Source organism: Peromyscus eremicus, chromosome 4 (genome assembly GCF_949786415.1).
Source record: "Peromyscus eremicus chromosome 4, PerEre_H2_v1, whole genome shotgun sequence".
NCBI lineage: Eukaryota > Metazoa > Chordata > Mammalia > Rodentia > Cricetidae > Peromyscus > Peromyscus eremicus.
In genome coordinates this window covers 11,172,440-11,193,303 of record NC_081419.1, presented here as the reverse complement: position 1 = coordinate 11,193,303, position 20,864 = coordinate 11,172,440, and the positions used below count along the sequence as shown (strand labels likewise).

Sequence of the window (20,864 nt, the reverse complement as noted above, 5' to 3'; positions counted from 1 at the left end):
CTGAATTGTCCTGATGATAGAGATAGTCTTGAATATAGATCATTTATTTTAAAGTATAAAAAAGGTAGAAGCATTCTATTTGTCAGTCAACTAATAAAGGCATAATCAAAACATAAAGTGCTATCTAACCATAACCAAGAAATGAAGTGATACTTGCTGCTTATAGTGTTTGAAAATACTGTGATTCTTGAGGGAAACCCAGATAGGAAATGAGTGATTGCTAAGGAGAAAAGGTTACCAGAAATGACTGCTTGATGACTATGAGTTTTCCTTTGGAGCAGTAGAAATGTCTTTGAACTAGGTACAGTTAATGGTTGTATAATCTTGTGAATGTACTAAATGCTACTGGATATTGCAAACCACCTTTTTTTAAATTTTATTTTATTTATTTATTTATTAATTAATTTTTTTTTTTTTTTTTTACAGTGCTGGGATGGAATTAAGGGCCTTGGCATATACTAGGCAAGAAGGAACTCTATTTTATATTCCTAGGCCTGTTTTTTAAAGTGGTTAATTTTATGAGAATTCTATCTAAAATTTTTGTAAAGTCCTCAAGTAACTCTAATTTTGTTCTTGACTAATGATAGTCCCATGACATTGTTCTCATTTGATTGATAATACCCTCACTTTGGAAAAGGGATTGGATTGACTCTAGACTCTTGATGATATCTCAGTTTTAAATTTCCATTGTTTTGATAGATAACAATATATTTTTAATTTCTTAGTTTGAAATAACTTTAAATTCACTGAAAACATGCAAAAATAGTACAGAAAGTTACCTGTATATTCCTTAAGCATATTCATCAGTTTTAATATTCTTACATATTTGGTAATTATTTTTTATTTTCTTTTTTGAAATATTTTAAAGTAGGTTGCATATTTTATTCTCCTTCCTTTACTTAATACTTTAGTGTGTTTCATAAAAGTAAGGGTACTGCTCTGTGGAAAGAGTGTATTCATCAAATTAAAACAATTGTCATCAAGCTGTGTGGTAGTGGCGGCGGCGGGGACAGCGGAGGCGGCTCACACCTTTAATCCCAGCACTTGGGAGACAGGCAGGTGGATCTCTGTGGGTTTAAGGCCAGCATGGTCTACAGAGTGAGTTCTAGGACAGCCAAGAATAGCTAAGGCTACACAGAGAAAAACTCTGTCTCAAAAAGAAAAAAAAAAAAATTAAGATGGTGTAGTACTACAGTCTGTTCATATTTATTGGTGTCTATTATTCTCAAAATGCGTTTTCTGACATTGTTTTCTTCTGGTGTAAAACCAGCTCACAATCACTGTGTTATCATGTCTCTTTTTAGTTGTTTATTTATATTCAGGGTTCCACTATGCAGAAGCCCAGGCAAACCTGGAACTCAAGAGCTTCTTGCCTTAGCCTTCCAAGTATTACAGGCCTGCAATACCATGCCCAGCTGTCAGCTTTCTTTTATCTTGAACCATTATCAATCTTTCTTGGCACTGATATTCTAGAAGAATACAGAACATTTATTTTATAGAACATTTGTCATTTTAGACTTTACCTGGTAGTCCCTTGTGATTTGATTGAGAATATTCTGTATTTCCCTAAATATAAAACAACATAAGTAGCCAGACAGTCCTGGTACATGCCTTTAATACCAGCACTAGGGAGGCAGAGGCAGGTGGATCTCTGAATTTGAGGCCAGCCTGGTCTACACAGGACAACCTGTCTTCCAGGATAGCCAGGGCTATACAGAAACACTGTCTTGAAAAACCAATAAATAATAAATAAGTTGACATAAGTGAAGTTAATGGCTTCTTTAGGTATTCTACCCAAAGGCTAATATTATTTAAAATTATAGATAGTTTCTGACAGGCACATTAACTGTTTTGTGACATAAGCCAAATATGTATGTCCTTTGCAAATTATCATTGCCAAAGTTGTTCTCTGTTTTATGAATTGCTTTCCCATTAACATCATTATCTACTTTCTGTTGTATACCTATAGAAGATATTTTATTAAAAGTTCTGTTCACTGGGTTGGAAGCATGACTCAGTGATTAAGAGCAGTTACTGCTACTATAGTTTGATTCTCAGTATCTGTAGCAGGTGACTCATTTGTAATTCAATCCCTAAGGGATAAGACCCCTCTAGCCTGAAAAGGCACCTGCACAGATGCATAGACTCACACTCATACATACACAATTAAAAATAATAATAAGAGAAATAAAGTCCTGTTCACATCTGTGTTCTGATTGGTCACTTAGTACAAAGTATGTTTTCTTTTGCTTGGTAACTTTTAAAATTCTTGTTTATGGGGCTATAGAAATGACTTATTGATTAAGATCAGTCTTTGCTCTTGCAGAGGACCTAGGTTCAATTCCTGGTACCCACATAGTGACTTAATATCTATACACTTCAGTTCCAGGGATCCTATCCCCTTTTCGAATCTCCATGGCACCAGGCACACACATGGTGCATGTACATACATGTAGAGAAAACTTTCATGCACATAAATCTAATTTTTTTTTTTTTTAAATATTGCAAGCTGGGCATAATGCTGCATGCTTTTAATCTGAGCACTCAGGAGGCAGAGGCAGTTGGATCTCTGAGTTCAAGGCCAGCCTAGTCTATGTAGAGAGTTCTAGGATAGCCAAGGCTACAAAGAGAAACCCTGTCTTGAAAAATCAAAAATAAAAAAAATTAATATTGTATGTATGTGTATGTTGGATTTGTTTAACTGCAGGTGTATCTTGACACGTGTGGAGATTGGGGAACGATTTTGTGGAGTCTTTTCTCTTCTTCCACCTTTACCTGGGCTCTGGGGATGAAATTCAGATTGCTAGCCTTGATCAGCAAAAGCATCTTTACCTCATGAGTCACTTTGCTGGCCCTTGATCAATTTAAAAATGAATTGTTTTTGTGTATGTGTGATTTCCTTTTTTCATGCTAATTAGATGCATGTTGTTCATAGTGTACCTCCATAAGTTGTTACTCAAATATACTTTGACAGAAATCATCAGTATAATCTTTGATCCTTTACTGTTTCTAGCTATGCAAGAAGAAGCCTTGAAGTTGGTATTGCTGGCTTTAGAAGATGGTTCTGCCCTCTCAAGGAAAGTTCTTGTACTTTTTGTTGTGCAAAGACTAGAACCAAGATTTCCTCAGGCATCAAAAACAAGTATTGGTCACGTTGTGCAGCTACTGTATCGAGCTTCTTGTTTTAAGGTAAGTGCTGTACAACTCTCTGAAGATCGCATGCTTACATATGAGACAGGGCTTCCTAGAATCCATGTTACCTAGTGTAGTGACCCCAGACATACAGAACACTTCTAAAATTGAGAAGAATTGTTTCTCTCATTTTTCCTTCTGCATTAATTTTTGAGACCAGGTACTTGTTACCACCTATTGGTTTCAGAAACATTGAACTGAACATATGTGAAACCCTAACTTTAGATTCTTACAGGAACTATAAAAGTGAACTAAAGAAGCCTCACCTTGCTGGGTGGTGGTGGCGGCGGCGGTGCATGCCTTTAATCCCAGAACTCTGGAGGCAGAGCCAGGCGGATCTCTCTGAGTTCAAGGCCAGCCTGGTCTACAGAGTGATCTCCAGGAGAGGCACCAGAACTACACCGAGAAACCCTGTCTTGAAAAACCAGAAAAAAAAAAAAAGAAAAAAAAAAAAGAAGAAGCAGCAGCCTCCTTACTTTTTATTTCTTTTCTTTTTTTTTTTTTTTTTTCCTATCATCAGCTTGGTACAGTACAAGTTTTTATCCCAATAGTGAAATGTTTCACTGATGCTTGCCCAGTGATTGAGTAAAACCAAATTTATTATAAGCCACAGTCATCCTAGGGTCCCCTCTGCTATGTAGCCTCCCTGGATCTGTGGGTTGCAGTCTGATTGTTCTTTGCTTTATATCTAGTATCCACTTATGAGTGAGTACATACCATGTTTCCTTCTGGGTCTGGGTTACCGCACTCAGGATGCTATTTTCTAGTTCCATCCATTTGCCTGCGAATTTCATGCTATCATTGTTTTTCTCTGCTGAGTAGTACTCCATCGTGTATATGTACCACATTTTATTTATCCATTCTGTAGTTGACGGGCATCTAGGTTGTTTGCAGGTTCTAGCTGTTATGAATAGTGCTGCTATGAACATAGTTGAGCATGTATCTTTGTGGTATGATTGAGCATTCCGTGGGTATATGCCCAAGAGAGGTATGGCTGGGTCTTACGGTAGATCAATTTCCAATTTTCTGAGAAACCACCATACTGATTTCACAGTGGTGGAACACTCCCACAAACAGTGGTGGAGTGTTCCCTTTGCTCCGAATCCTCTCCAACATAGACTGTCATTAGTGTTTTTGATCATAGCCATTCTGACAGGTGTAAGGTGGTATCTTAGAGTCGTTTTGATTTGCATTTCTCTGATGACTAAGGATGTTGAGCATTTCCTTAAATGTCTTTCAGCCATTTGAGATTCTTTTTTTGAGAATTCTCTGTTTAGCACTGTAGCCCTTTTTTAAATTGGATTGTTCAGTATTTTGATGTCTAGTTTCTTGAGTTCTTTATATACTTTGGAGATCAGTCCTCTGTCAGATGTGGGGTTGGTGAAGGTCTTTCCCCATTCTGTAGGCTGTCATTTTGTCTTATTGACCATGTCTTTTGCCCTACAAAAGCGAAGAAGCCTCACTTCTTTATATCAGTTATTTTAAACAAGGAGTCCCACTGGCCTTTAATCCCAGAACTTGGGCAGCAGAAGAAGGCAGATCTCTGGGTTTGAGGCCAGCCCAATCTATAGAGTGAGTTCCAGGATAACCAGGGATACACTGAAAACCCTGTCTTGATAAAACAAAACAAAACACCAAGGAGTCCCAAATTATGTGGTAGACTTCAAAAGAATAGGAAATATTTGTAATCCATTGGGGTTTTTTTTTTGTTTGTTTTTGTCTTGTTTTTATCTTTTGTGTAGTGATAAAAGTCTTTAATGTGAAAATAGTCCACAAGAAATTCAAGGTTAGCCAGATATGACGGCACACACCTTTAATCCTATAACTTGGGAGGTAGAGGCAGGTGGATCTTTTTGAGTGGAGGCCAGCCTGATCTACAGAGCAAGTTCCAGGACTGTTACACAGAGAAACCCTGTCTCGAAAACCAAAAAGAAAAAAGAGAAAATAAATAAACTGATGATCTGTATATGTGATCATGATTACAATAATCTTAATCCTGAGGAAAGATCATACACCTACAAAAATCTGGTTACTAAGCTGACAAAACTGATTAAAAGGCATTGGACAGTGATTAGTTTTCCAAAAGTAAATGTCACTTAAGTGAGACCTTTTGACATTTATGTCTGCATATCTTTAGCATTTTAAATTACAGGGCTGTAAGGCTGAAATGGGAAAATTGAAATATATCCTAAGTTAGTGTGATGTAAATGCCAGATAACACTGGAAACTATAAATATGTAACAGTCATAAACCACAGAGCAGTTTGATATCTGTAGGAAAAAAGAATTGGATACTTCAGTGAACACCGTGGGAAAGCCTAGTCAGTCAGTCAAGTGTGAATGACAGATAACCTCCTTTAAGGATATGAAATCAAGCACTACGACTATGAGAGAGTGTCCCAACCTCATTAGCAAAGGTAAATGAACCCGTTTGAACATACTTCCATCATCAGTCACCTATTTTCTAAACTGGAGTACTTCCAAGGAAACCTTTTTCAATCTTAGAGCCTTAAAATGAGCAAAGGAACCTAGATGCATGTGATTTACTTTCACAAAAGCCAAGAGGTCTATTTACAAATCTCTACATTTTTCAGGTGCTAGCTAACAACCTATACTTTGATAACAGAAAACAAGGATGCAGGTAGCTTTTCTAATCTTTCAGTGGCCCAAAGTAGTCTTCACATTCCATCAAACAAAATAACAAACAGCTTGGCAATCTTCCTGAATTTCTTTTGAAGGGGTGGGCAGTTTTTGAGACAAGATTTCTCAGTGTAGCCCTAGCTGTCCTGGAACTCACTCTGTAGACCAGGCTAACCTCGAAGTCACAAAGATCCACCTGCCTCTGCCTCCCAAGTGCTGGGATTAAAAGTGTGTGCCACCACTCTCCAACCTAAGTAATTTCTAATAAAAAGTGAAATTCATGGCAAATGAGATGACTCTGTGGGTAAAGGTACTGGCTCTTGAATCAGATGACAAATTTAATCCCTGGTAGAAGGAGAGAACTGACTCCTGAAACTTGTCCTCTCGTGGCACGTGCATTTCCACATATATACACACCAAATAAATAATGTTCACACCAAATAAATAATGTTGTATTGGTACATATTTTCCTGTAGAGAACATGGAATCAGAACAAGGGGAATTAATGATTGTTATGCTTAGTGTAGTGGTTCCCAACTGAAAGTTCAGCACTGGAGTTGTCTGTGTGTATGTTCCTGGGCTCTACCATCAAGAATTCTCATTCAGTAGATTTGAGAGTATGTCTTTCAAAGCTTCACAAATTTTATTTTTTTGTGTGTGTTTTCTAAAAGATAGGTTCTCCTGTAACGTAGGCTGACCTGTTTTGTAGCTGAGGATGACTTTAAACTGCTGAGATTATGGGAGTGCATCACTTTAGTGCCTAGTTTTTAATGTGGTAGTGAGGCTCAAACCCCAGCTTTGTGCATGCTAGGCAAGCACTCTATCAACTGGGGTACATCTCCAGCAGCCCTTCACAAATGATTTTGATGCATATTAATACTGATTGGATCAGCCCCTGCTAGTTACCCAAGTCTTTCTTCAAGTTCTTGGGTGCTCTTGTTACCCATGGGCATGTGTGCACTATATGGTGCTTAGAGGTATGTTATAATCCTCTAGATCTTTAGTTCCCCCTACCCCCCATTTAAGTTAATTCCTCCTTTTGTTTCTCTGATGTTCTTTTAAAGTGGGTTATTGAAGAATACTGGCTTTCAAGTTATATCCACACCCCACTCATTATTAAATGTTTTAAGATTCTATTGATTGCTCCTCTTGAAGAAGACCTGGATTTAGTTTTCAGCATCCACATGATGGTTCCAGGGAATCTGACACCCTTTTCTGGTCTCTGTGGGTACAAAGCACACCTGTGATGTACATATATACATGCAGGTGAATACTCATACACATAAAATAAATAAAAGAGTATCTTAGTTAAAACTTTGTGTGTCCCAAACTCTTAAGTATTTTTAAATTCCCAAAGAATATATGACCTATTGATTCTGAGGTGATGGCCGATTTCCTCATGTTTATGTTTTGAGGGACATATTACTACTGTCAGATGTATCAGCAGCAGAAATAAAAATAGTTACTAAGGCAAGGCATAGTGGTCCACACTTGTAATCCTAGTACTTGAGAGGTTTGGACAAGGAGATTTCTTCAATTTTGAGGCTAGGCTAGGGTGCAGAGGCAGACCTTCTCAATACACTCCATCACTGAGGTAATCTGGAGCTTTTTTCTTTCACCAGTGAGGAATACAAAGTTGTGTTTATATTGCAAGCCAAACTTGTGCTCGTGATTCTTCTATTTGAGCTTCTTGAATGCTGGTATTTTAAGCATGCACCCTTATGCTCAGTAGGAAAAGTTGAATTTTGAAAAGATCAAATGGTTTGTCCTGTCTGAATCTCAGAATTTGGTGTGGTTTTATGTGCTTTGAATCTTAAATCCCAGAGCCTATACAGTGAGATGGATAGAAGGTGAAAGGAAAGAGCTCTTCAGAAGCTCATGGCCTACAGAGACAAGATGGAAGATGAGTACTCACTCCCAAGGTTGTCCTCTGACCTGTACACACACACACACACACACACACACACACACACACACACACACACACACACACACAGAAGCTCATGGCCTACAGAGACAAGATGGAAGATGAGTACTCACTCCCAAGGTTGTCCTCTGACCTGTATATACACACGCACACACACAGATTTTATGAAAATTCAAAAACAAAAACAAGTACTCATCCTACACAGCACTGTTCTTCGTACAAAGACAATCTTAACCTTAGAAATAGGACTCTACTTTCTGAAACTGCAATATCTCATTTCTTAACCACTGTAAATAAAAAGATGCAATGCACTCAGCCCTGCTCTCCCTCAAATAAGAAAGCAGGACTCTTTTTCACTAAAAGAGGAAAAAACAAAAACCAAAAAAATGTTGTTTTTTTTTTTAAAGATATGTATCTGTTCGTAGCACTTCTGTAAAAATTCTTGGTGACTTTTTGTTCACTTCAGGATTTTTTTTTTTTTTTTTTTTTTGGTTTTTCGAGATAGTTTCTCTGTGTAGCTTTGCGCCTTTCTGGAACTCACTTGGTAGCCCAGGCTGGCCTCGAAATCACAGAGATCCGCCTGGCTCTGCCTCCCAAGTGCTGGGATTAAAGGCGTGCGCCACCACCGCCCGGCTCACTTCAGGATTTAATACCTTATTTACCATCGTATTTAAGGCCATCTTTGAGTCTTCACTGACCAATATAATAATTTTTAACAAAATAATAATAATAATAATAATAATTTTTAACTTTGTGTCCTCTGCTCATTCATTTTTCTATTTTACCTTTTTCTTTTTTAGAGTTTGGTTTTCTCTCTTTTCCTAAAGAAATCTTATTTTTCATGACGTAGGTCATATAGTCTTCAGCCAAGAGAAAACTTTTTCTGAACAATTTTCTTCTGTTTTCTCATCATATTTAATTGCCTTTTGTTTGTGTTGCTATGGACCCTATAATAGGACCATTACTATAATTTATTTTTCTAAGTCTTTCTTCCCTGCCAAATGCTGATGAACTTCTTGAAGACAAGGACTGAATACATAGTTACATAGTTTTTTTTTTTTCTTCTGAAAAGAATTTGTGTTGACATTTTCTGCTTTGCGTGGTGTCTGGTATATATATCCTTTTACCCCAGCCCTCACACCCAAAGTAAATGAATTGGGTAAGGGGAAAGAACAGGATAATTCTAATGAGTTTGAGTTTTTTGTTTTTTGTTTTCCATTTTTAGGTTACTAAAAGGGATGAAGACTCTTCCCTGATGCAGCTAAAGGAGGAATTTCGGAGTTATGAGGCACTGCGCAGAGAACATGATGCCCAAATTGTTCACATTGCTATGGAAGCAGGACTCCGTATTTCACCTGAGCAGTGGTCCTCACTGCTATATGGGGACTTGGCTCATAAATCACACATGCAATCTATCATTGATAAGGTTTGTGAAATTAGAGGTACTGATCTTATACTCTTTCTATTTCACAGAGTACTATAACACATACACTCCTCTGTTTATAACCCAATGTGCCCACCTGACCCAGACATTCATTTCACACGTCTAACCTAGTGAACGTGATAACTTAGCAGCATTGTACACTTTGGGCTTTGTGGAGTATTGGCTTTTACCCTCATGCAATTACGTGGCTCACTTAGAGCTGTAGCTCAGTGCCATTTTACCACAATGTGAATACTGTACTTCATATCACTCATCTGGGAAAAATTAAATGTAAAATGTGGAACACTTTCTACTGAGTATGTTTTGCTTTTATAGCGTTGTAAGGTTGAAAACTTATCTACATTCTGGCCCTAGAGAGTTAGTATAACTGATAAATAGGTTTTCTAAGTGTCTAGTGATGAGTTTCATAGGGCAGATTCTGAGGTGAAAATTTAATTCATCATTGATCGTCCTATTATGAAGTCTGAAGACACTTGAAAACTTACTAAGAAAATTAGTCTATTGGAAAGCATTTGAATATAGGTGTGTTCTAAAATCCAGAGTAAAAATCATTCTCTTTTCTATTTGTTAGCTACAGTCTCCGGAATCATTTGCAAAGAGTGTCCAGGAATTGACAATTGTTTTGCAACGAACAGGTGACCCAGCTAATTTAAATAGACTGAGGCCTCATTTAGAGCTTCTTGCAAACATAGACCCTAATCCAGGTATGTGGGAAAATGTACCAGTGCTTGTACTTTATGGAACTCTCATGTAAATAGCACAAGGGAATGACTGTTGATACGTTGTCTCCTCTATCCCCTACACCATCCCTTTGGCTCTTAATTTAGATGCTGTTTCACCAACTTGGGAACAGCTGGAAAATGCAATGGTAGCTGTTAAAACAGTGGTTCATGGTCTTGTGGACTTCATACAAAATTATAGTAGAAAAGGCCACGAGACACCTCAGGTAAGTTGATTTATTACACTTTTGACTACTTCTGTGTCGACACAGTTTCATCCTGAACATATTAACAATTTGATTAGCATTAGCTAATAATAAGACTCCTCATATAACCCTTTCCTCTTAGAAGTTGTGTGTGTAGGAGGGGGATGTGCATGTGTGGATATACATGTATGGCTGCACAGGCATTGAACCCAAGGCTCCATGCCTGAAAGGCTTGGCTACAACGCTGACATTGAGTGACATACCTAGCCTTCTTGGAAACTGGATTCTGTACTTTTGGGAAAAACTCGCTTTTTATTGGAATTGGTTAGCATTTCAGTGTATAATGAGTTCAGAGGGTGTTTGGACATGAATTCCCGATTGAAAATATATTGATTCATTCCAAACATTTTGTCCAGTTCTTTTTTTCAGCAGAAAGTTTTTTACTCCTTTGCTATCTCTCAAGTGAATTTCTGTTTTGTAATATATATGGAATTTGAAATTCCCCAATATTTTTAGTGTACTTTAAAATGAGAAGTTGAAATATGATTCCTTATCCAGATGACTCTTCATTTGTTGAGTTTTTTTGGGCCACTTCCTGTGTACAGTGTTTTACATATTTTATTTCTAATCCTGACAACTAACTGGAGGGTAATTGCTGTTGCCAAGCTGAAATTTAAAGGGTTTAGATATCATATTGAAGGGTATGCTATCAGTATCTGAAAGAGGTAGGGTCAAAAGTACTCCCAAATCTGATAACTTCTTACTCTTCTATCCATATTTTATTCAGAAAATGTAATATTCAGATGCCAACTGAATGATGAATGCTTTATCTTATTACGGTCACAGAACTAAGAGCAACTTCTTAGATTTTGATGCACATTATAGCAGTTAAGATTCATTTTCTTTCATCACTGTCATGCAAGTGAACTAACGAAGTGATAATTTTCCCTTCAACTTTTTCTGGGAAGGTTTTAAATGGGTAAAGATCAAGTCTGTCTTTTTTTTTTTAAGTGCTTTTAAAAATGGTTTCATTTTGTTATCACAATTTGAAGATAGTAATAACTTGAGAAATATTTTCCATGAAAATTACATTGCCTAAGAAGTAAGTAGATATAAATTTGAGTCAGTTTCAATTAACCTTTGGAAAGAAGGCCTGAAGGCTCCCTCAGGAGTGTCTTCCACTCTCACAATAGGAAATGATGGGTGGAACTTTTTCTGCATGAAAATTCCTTCTCTGTTGTGAAAGAGACTTAAGGGTGGTCTACTCATTAAATTAGTTCTGAAGTCCAAAGAGTGAATAGTAACTGATATCTTCTCTTTTCCATTTGCTAAATGCTTGTTGGTATAGCCTCAGCCAAACAGCAAGTACAAAACTAGCATGTGCCGAGATTTGCGACAACAAGGGGGTTGTCCACGAGGAACAAATTGTACATTTGCCCATTCTCAGGAAGAGCTTGAAAAGTAAGTCTGGAGAAATGTCTTTCATATAGGGTCATTCATTGAGGGAGTGCTATATACAGTATTACCTTTTGTGATGTTTCAAAATAGTAATTTGAATTGCAAAATAGCTATTTTTTTAACCCATGAGAAGATTAAACTAGGAATAAAATTAGCATTAAAAGGTCATACTTGAAAAAAAAAGTCATATTTTGAAACTTTGATAACTAGAATCCATGTTTCTTTTAACCTGTGTAGAATGAAAGTACTATTTGCCTTTATCTTATTTACTCAGGTTCAGTTGAACATATCAGCAAAATCTCAGGCAAAATGTAGATATTTTTCTGACTTTTGCTCTTTTAACATTTTTACATTTTACTTTTAACATTTTTCTGTAAGTTACTGAGTGAAAAAAAAAAGAAATATAAAAGATATAAAAGGAGGAAATGACTGCTCCTAGGTATGGTGGAGGAGAATATTTATTGTTGGTAAAAAGGAGAGCATAGCCAGAGGCAGAGACATCTGGGAGAGTCTAGAGTGAAACAGACCCTAAGCCAGGCCATGTGAGGAGAGTTGTGGGGATAGGGAGCCAGGAGACCAAGAGGCCAGGAGGGTAAAGGGTAGACAAAAAGGACTGGGTAACAAAAATATCTGGATTACATAGGGAAAGGTATATCAGTCATAACCTTATAACAGATAAGGAATGAGACTGAGGGCAGCTGGTAGAACCTGGTAGTTTTGTCTGCTTTGATATGTTAAATAGACACCTCAGCCATTTGTCCTGGCTTTGAGACCTAACAGTTACTACTTCTTTGTCTGTTTACTTTGGACATAAAAGTAAATTATGATAAGAGTTTTCTTCAAAACCCACCAAAAAAGTGACCTAGGCTTTCTGTTAAGTAACTGACATTTTACCACCTCTTAGTGTGCGTCTGTATTTTGTAATTGTCTCCTGATGTCCCTTTAGGGTCTTTGTGCTATTGGTTTCTGCCTTTTAAAACTAGTTATACAGGGCATGGTTTGGGAATCTCCTCTGTCAGCAATCTCCCTGTGCTCTTTCCTGCATAGTCATTGACTAAGTTCTGCTGTTCCAGCTTCCTGGGTCTTAAGCTATCATCACAAGTTTTCGATCTCTCCTATTCTTGTTTTTGTTGGTTTTTTTTTTGTTTTTTTTTTTTTTTTTGGAGACAGGATTTCTCCGTGTAGCCTTGGCTGTTCTGGAACTCGCTCTGTAGACCAGGCTGTCTTTGAACTCAGGTGTGCCTGCCTCTGCTTCCTGAGTGCTGACATTAAAGGCATGCGCCACCACTGCCCAGCCTCTCCTAACTTCATAATAATGTATTTATTTTTATTTTATATGCATTGGTGTTTTGCCTGCATGTTTGTCTGATCCTGGAGTTACCGATAGTTGTTAGCTGCCATGTGAGGGCTGGGAATTGAACCCAAGTACTGTGGAAGAACAGTCAGTGAGTACCCTTAACCACTTGTTGAGCCCTCTCTCCAGTCCCCCTCCTAACTGCTTACATCTACTGTTGCTCATGTAGTCTCCTGTTATTTTCTCAAAGCAGAGAAATCTTTTAAAAGCAAAGTTCTTCACATGTAGCTTTCCTTTTCTTCTCTCTGATAGTTCTTGTTGCCTTCCAGTTAAAGATGCAAAATGGAGGTTATGACCAATAAATTCCCTGCTTTTTCAGATGTCATCTCTTAACTTTTTTTGAGACAGAGTTTCTCTGTGTAACAGTCCTGGCTGCCCTGGAACTTGCACTGTAGACCAGACTGGTCTTGAACTCAGAGTTCTGCCTCTGCCTCCTGAATGCTGAGATTAAAGGTGTGTGCCACCATTACCACCTAGCTCTGATTTGTACTCTTAGGTTCAAGCCACTGTGGTGTCCTATTGGTTTCTGGTGTGTACTGTGTACCTTTAACCTTCATATCATCCCCATGTGCTGTTCTAGTCTTTCCTTTGGGGCTTTTCCTTACCCTGTTCCTCATTCATGTATTCAGCAGGATCCCTTCACTTCTTCATGTGAGCTAGAATCTTTGTCACATTTATTGATGGATTTAATGAAAGCTCTACTTTAGAAGTTGACATTCTTTTTCTGTGAGGTTCGTATAGAAAATATTTTTGGATTTGTAGGGTAAACAGTTTCTTTTATAACCACTTAATAGCCAGCCACTGACAATGTGTAAAGTGATCATAGCTGTAAACATTAGAAAGATAAGCAGGTTTGGCTCGTGTTGTAGTTACCAGTTCCTAATGTAGTTACTGTCTGTCTTCCATAAGTGTAAGCTTTATGTATTTATATGTATATCTATGTTTGTACATTTTTTTTTTTTTTTTGGTTTTTCGAGACAGGGTTTCTCTGTGTAGCTTTGCGCCTCTCCTGGAACTCACTTGGTAGCCCAGGCTGGCCTCGAACTCACAGAGATCCACCTGGCTCTGCCTCCCGAGTGCTGGGATTAAAGGCGTGCGCCACCACCGCCCGGCTGTTTGTACATCTTTATATTGTATATAATACTGTACATATCTTTATTATACATATATGTGTATTTGTATAATTTATTGTTGTCTCATTTCCTCTGTGGTCAGCATGTTAGAATCTCTGTAGCTGTAGCTGCACCATGATAAGAAAAAGTATGTTTGTGTAGAGAAGACTAGGAATATGCTTCTCTTTTCTGACACCACCCCCCCCACCCCCCCCATTTAAAACACATAGAAAAGCTGCAAAAAGAATGCTATGTTCATAGGCTTAGCTCTGGGTGTAGAATTTGTATTATATAATTAAAAGATTTTTCTTTGCTTATGTATGTGTATGTATCTTTGTATGCATGCCCATGGAAGCCAGAAGAGGGCACAAGTCCCTTAGAGCTGCCACTCTGGAGTAAGTTCTGGTTAGAGGTTCTTTTGTGCCCATCCATCTTCTTTGGAGGAAATAAAGGTGCTGCTAGGAGCCAGCATGTCTCTATCACAGAAAGCTTTTTAATTAAACATTTTAAATGCTATATTCTGCAGATCTCTGAGCATTTGAGGACTGTGTCTATTAGGTATGAATGACTGGCTATCAACTTGTGTTCCCTAACAGTCTTCAACATGTTAGCAGCTTTTATTTGACTATGACTTACTGTTTCCTGAGAAGGCAAAGAAGAGTGACGGGGGAAAGATCCCAGGGCCAAATGGGAACAGGAGAAATGGAGCTTGTGAGTTGGGGTGTGGCCCAAGTCTGAGAAAGGACCTTCTCAGAGGACCAGAAACTTCATCATAGAATATATGTATCTTGTATATCAGATACCCCATTTGTCAAACATATGACATTTATTTAAATTTTCTAGAGGCGTGGTGCTAAACATTTGGCAAAGACATAGGTGTGACTCTCTCAAAAGTCAGCTTTTGTTAATCTGAATAGATATTTATAAACTTCAATTTCTATTATCATAAATTATATTATAAACCAGAGTTGAGTTAAAATATAGCTTTACATTCCTATCATCATACAAAAAAGTCCATCCCAATCCCTAAGATTTGAGGTTTGTTGCTATTTCATAACTGCAGTTTCGTCATTATTGCTAATCTCAAAGCAAACATCTGACATACAGGTGTTCCTAGGCTACTTTTGCATGAATCCTAATTGGTCTTATAATAAAATCCCAGAGCCAGATATTGGGATGAATGCTGAAAGGTCAGAGAAACAAAGTTACAAGCTACAGCCACTTCTGTCACCTCTTCTAGTTAAGAAATGTCTCTGTTCAAATGGAACCTTTATCAATTTTAATGGTATCCATAGCTTTTCTTCTTCTGAGGAAACAAAAGCAAAGCCTCTTCCCCAATATAATACATACAGTTGTTTCCATTCTGAGGTCAACACATCTTTAAAGTATATAGGCTGAGTTAATTCAGCAGTTTTTTTCTATTATCCAAGGTCTCTCTGCAGCTGTTGTTCTTTCTCGTTAGCACTGAGAAAATTCAAAGTTAATAGAGCATTATAAAATCTATTGGGGGGGGGTTGTTACCCCTTTCTGTTTATTTAGCATATCCTTTAGAGTTCGATTTGATCTTTCTATGACTACTTGGCCTGTAGGATTATGTGGTATACCTATAATATGCTTTATATTGTAATAAGCAAAAAACGGTTTTATTTTGCCAGAGACATATGCTGGTGCATAATTTGTACAGGCATACCTATGATGACCGTAACTTCTAGCAAATGTGTGATTACAGAATCAGACTTTCAGAACTCAGAGCAGTTACCCATTGAAATCCTGAATAAGTATTAATAGTGTGGTGTACATATTTAATTTTCCAAATTCTGCAAAATGAAACACATCTATCTGCTAGATTTTATTCCTTTGAGTACCCTTTGGGTTACTTCCTGCAGGTAGTGGAATTTGGTTGTATAAAGAACAAGTAGGACATTTCATTATAATTTCCTTGGTTGGTTGCCAGGTTGTGGAAAAATCCTTTTTGAAACCCTTGCTATTGACGTGATGTTTTGTATGAAATTCTGAGGCCTCCAGCACATTTCCTGTCAATAGTTGATTGCTAGATGTTTCACAAATCCTAATTGGTCTTATAATAAAAACCCAGAGCCAGATATTGTTGTAAGTGCTGAATGATCAGAGAGACAAAGGAACAAGCCACAGCCACTTCTCATCTTGGCAACTCCTCGGCTGAAAGGGGAAGATCTTCTCTCCACAAATCCTCAGACTGAATGCCCCTCAGTCCTCAGCCAGAAGGGGCTGAGTTCCTGTCTACTCCTGCCCTATATGCCTTTCTCTGTCCAGCCATATCACTTCCTATCTCAACCTTCCTAGTGCTGGTATTAATGGCGTGTATGCTTCCCAAGTACTGGGAGCAAAGGCATGAGATCCCAAGTGCTGGGATTAAAGGTGTGTGCCACCACTGCCTGTCTTTGCCCTCTGATCTTCAGGCATACTTTATTTGTGAAGAGTACAAACAAGATATCACCACAGGCAACCGTTGAAAAAGGTTCAAAAGAAGCAAGATCATTAAGGGGCTAGCTAAGTCAGATACCAGGGTGGTTTCCTTGTTGCTGCTACCTTTGCAAAAAGCAGATCCATGGAGTTTTTAATGATCCCTGAGCAGTTAACATAAAAACAGCATTGCTCTCCTAAGGTCTTGCATAGGCCAACTTGTTGAAGGAATGATAACCAGGGAACCAATTGAAGAAATTTTAGGTCAAGGCCCCTTCTATCCTGGAGAAATATTTTAGCTAGAGAGGAGACGGACTTCTTTAAATATGTAACATTTTTCTAGGGCAGTGACATCTGCATCTGCTGCCACTCTTAAGGCCTTTTAGTTCTGATCTTTGAGAACAGCCAGATTATAATCCTGAATGATTTTTATAGAAATAATAAGGTTTTGGGGGGGGGGTGGTTTTGAGACAGGATTTCTCTGTGTAGTTTTGGTGCCTGTCCTGGATCTCACTTTGTAGACTAGGCTGGCCTCGAACTCACAGAAATCTTCCTGACTCTGCATCCCTAGTGCTGGGATTAATGGCGTGTGCCACTGCCGCCCAGCCCAGAAATAATAATTTTTAAGACCATATATTACCTCTTTGGTCCTTCATAAAGGAGGTTAAATGTTTTATCGCAGAACATTTTAGTTAATAAATTTATCAATTGACAGCTCTAGGCCCAGTTTCCTAGTGTATCAATAGGCATTATAGGTAGACATTTTGCCCCTCATGCCAGGTAGTTTGTTTTTGACTTAGCCTTTTTAGACAGTTTTGGGGGCAGGGACAATGTACTCTGTTCTGTATCTGCTTCAAGCCGAAACGAGGTATGGATGGTCGGTGTGGATGGTCAGGGCCCAACAAGGCTGAAAGGCTAGTCAAAGGTAAGGAGGGAATTTTGGTAATGGAGCATTTATCACAAGCATGTGGTTATCTGACCCAGCTGTAGAGACAGGAAACAATAATGTTGGCTGAGCTAGTCCAAATCAGCCTTTAGCAAGTCCAGTGCTCGTAATCATTTGGAGCAGATTGCAGTCAGCAACTGATGCTTTGATGTGTTTGCCAGGCAAATGGAAACCTGTTGAGACAAGTTTAAACTAGGAACAGAAGTTAAATTTTATAATCTTATTTGGAACTTTGAGGCCCATGGTTTTAGTAATTGAGAAGGGGAGGAGTTCCAGCAAATTTCTAGCAAAATTTCAGATTTGGGTTAAAATTAGGTAAATTTTTTTTCAGAGAGCCAGGTACTAATGGGACAGAAATTTCTTTGGCCTGATGAGAAGTTTAAGTTTCTATTTAGAAGACAACCAAAGAAAATAAAATCCTGTGCTTATGACACAAACAGCGCCAGGATTAATCTTAAATTTTGAACTTTTGATATCTTAATATAACTATCATAGAAGGGGAAAGAAACAGTATCAGAATTCTGTTAATGTTAAAATCTAAAGTTTTGAAATCTTAGTATAACAATATTATAGAAGGGAAAGTAATCTGAGGAATTTAAATCATTTATTTATATCTTTGTAATTGGTATTTATATGTTAAATCGTTTTTTTTTGAGACCCTCAATGTGTGCATGGACTTTTATATCTTAGGACATTTTTTTTTTTTTAGAAAAAGTAAGGCTTGATTTTTATTTATAAAATAAGCTGACAAGATGGCCATAGCCAACTGTTCTTCAAAAGACATTCCACCCATTGGCATGGAAGGGGGTGGCTTGAGCGGCTCAGCCGTGAAGGCAGTCCCTCTGGAGTGCTTGGGAGCCACAGGAGCGTGTTGCTCCACCCACAGGGAACTGAAAGCTGGCTTGCTGTGGTCAGGAAAACACTTTCTGGAGTCCTTTCCAGCTATATCGCCAGCATATGGCACCGTTGATGCCCAAGAGCCTGGGAGGGATAGAGAGGATAGGTTTCCAGGGTCCTGCCCATAATGAGCTCTCGCTGCCCCTTAACTATGCTTGGGCCCCGGATAGAAAGTGACTTTCTGTTGCCCTTAGTAAAGATGGCTATAGCGTCCTATGAGGATAAGGCCATATGACCTATCTGTCTTTGACCTTATTCAAGATGGCACCTAACCAGGTAATCATATGGTTTTATTTATTTTTTGTAAGACAAATGGCATAGATATGGAACACATAATCTCAAGCATTCAGAATTAGTCAGAAACACAGTCGCGTGGCCACATCATTCATACATTTACGCCCATACAGAAGAAAGAGACTTTTTAACAGAGAGATCCTGGGAAAGTGTTAGCTGACCCAATTGAAAATCCTAAAACGAGTTTACAGTATAAGGCAGCCTGTAAGAAACCATAGAATGAAAGTCATTTTCTGCCAAGGTGGTGGAGGCAATAGCGTCAGGCACTGCAATTGGGTATTTTCTGTCCTGGTGCGGTGGCGCCAGGGGCTTGGCTCCACTTGGCTGACCCTGGCACCAGCCACTAGGCATTTGGGCTGCCAGGTGCAGCAAGGAGGGAGCTGAGACAGAACAGAATGAAGAGGGGTGGGTGGGTATGCGTTTCCAAGGTGGTGGAAGACCGATTGTGGGACCAAATCTAAATGTGGTGGTAGACGAATTTTCCAGAGTGAGGTAGATGAGATCCAATGGCTTTTTGATCTCCAGTATCTCAGAGATTAACCAAGGATCTATTGAAATGGCGCGAGTTGCTCAAAATTCCATCAGAGAGCAGAGGCCAGGGCTAAGCCTGAGGGACACTTGTTTGCCGAGTACTACTGGAGCTTATGAATGGGGTTGAAAGACTAGAAACCACAGTCAAGGTGTGACAAATCCTCACTGGTGGGAAATGGCCAGAAGGAATAGGCTTGCCAATTATGGCAGTGTTGGATGAAGTGAGTGTTGACAGTTCCAGGGGTCTTGGCATGTCTCAGACTGCCAGTAGGCAGGAGAAATGTGCCAAGAGGGCCTCTGCTGAATCACATAGCACCGATTTTGTAAAATGTTACTCAGCAGCCTTGGTGGATGAAGGAGACATGCCATGCAGATGCAGCAGGCAGTGGCCTGGTGTGGTGGAAAGTTACACAATGCAGACATGGCATCCACCTGGAAAGTTTTATTTTTAAAAGGGAAAGGAAGAAGGGAAGGGAAGGAAGGAGAAGGTGTGTGGGGGGAGGGGAGGGGAGAACGCACAGAGGTGTGCACCTTGTGGGAGTGTGTGTGTGTGTGTGTATGGTGGGGGGGAGAAGAAGAGGGAGGAGGGATTTTTTTTCTTTTTAAAGGGGTCTTTACATAAAATGACATGGTCAGAACACCAGGTGAGTTCTCAAGGGGTGGGTCTGAATGCAGTCACTAAGAGTACTTGTCTAATCATTTCTGTCTTCTGGGTTTGGTTTGGTTTGGTTTGGTTTGGTTTTTCGAGACCGGGTTTCTTTGTATAGCCCTGGCTGTCCTGGAACTCACTCTGTAAACCAGGCTGGCCTCAAACTCAAAGATACCTGCCTGCCTCTGCTCCCTGAGTGCTAGGATGAAAAGGCCTGTTCCACCACCGCCCAGCCTGTCTTTAAATGTTAGTTTTAAATTGTTAGTTGATGCTTCAGTATGTTAGAAGATTTGGTCCAAACCTTCCTTTCAATTCCTTTTACGTATTGTACCAATAAAGCACTAAGTATTTACTGTCTTACTTAATTTTCTTGTTGATGTAACATATATCTGACAAAGGCAGTTGAAGGCTTACAATGTAGATATAGTCACCATCATAAGGAAATCATGGGGGAAGGTAGTTGGTCACATTACATCCACAATCAGGAAGCACAGAACCTTGAGTGCTGATGGTCAGTTTGCATTCTTCTTTTTGTTCAGCCTGCGAGTCCACCCCATGTTTTGGTACTACCTGCTGTTAGGGTGTGTCTTCCCACCCAATTAGTCTAATTCACAAAATCCCTCAGACATTCTTAAATGATTCTAGATTCTGTCAAGCTTACAGTCAATATTAACCATCAGGAGTCCACCCTTTGTCAGTTTGATGCTGAAATATCACTTTTAACCCTTTGTTTTTAGAGGCTCATGGTTATCTTATAATACAAAGTGCATTTAGTTCAACTTCAAAAGGCCCACATAGTCTTCAACAGCTGTAACAACTGTTCAAATTTTGAAGGTCTCTTTTGAGTTTTAGGCAGTTAAACTCCTTTTAATTTATTTACTTTTTGTATATGAATGTTTCACGTGTATGTATTTATATGCATCACTTGTGTGCAGTGTCCATAAAGTAATTGGATCCCTAGGAACTGGAGTTATAGATAGTTTTGAGCCACCATGTGGTTCCTGAGTACTGAACTCAGGTCCTCTGCAAGAGAAGCAAGTGCTTTTTGCTGCAG

The 20,864-nt window shown here is 38.8% G+C and overlaps 1 protein-coding gene and 1 non-coding gene across 5 annotated transcripts in view; both read left to right on the top strand.

Annotated features, from left to right (window-relative positions):
* Nucleotides 1-20,864, top strand: part of Rc3h2 (ring finger and CCCH-type domains 2) — a 63,186-nt gene that overhangs the window by 15,622 nt on the left and 26,700 nt on the right. For all 4 annotated transcript variants that reach the window (XM_059260185.1, XM_059260184.1, XM_059260187.1 and 1 more), the window contains 5 exons: nt 3,014-3,189; nt 8,984-9,184; nt 9,774-9,906; nt 10,030-10,148; nt 11,476-11,588. In XM_059260185.1, the coding sequence (XP_059116168.1) occupies nt 3,014-3,189; nt 8,984-9,184; nt 9,774-9,906; nt 10,030-10,148; nt 11,476-11,588 (742 nt within the window). The remainder of the gene's footprint in view (nt 1-3,013; nt 3,190-8,983; nt 9,185-9,773; nt 9,907-10,029; nt 10,149-11,475; nt 11,589-20,864) is intronic.
* LOC131910170 (small nucleolar RNA SNORD90) lies at nt 9,575-9,685 on the top strand. Its single transcript, XR_009379029.1, has one exon. It is a non-coding gene; the product is annotated as a small nucleolar RNA SNORD90 (small nucleolar RNA).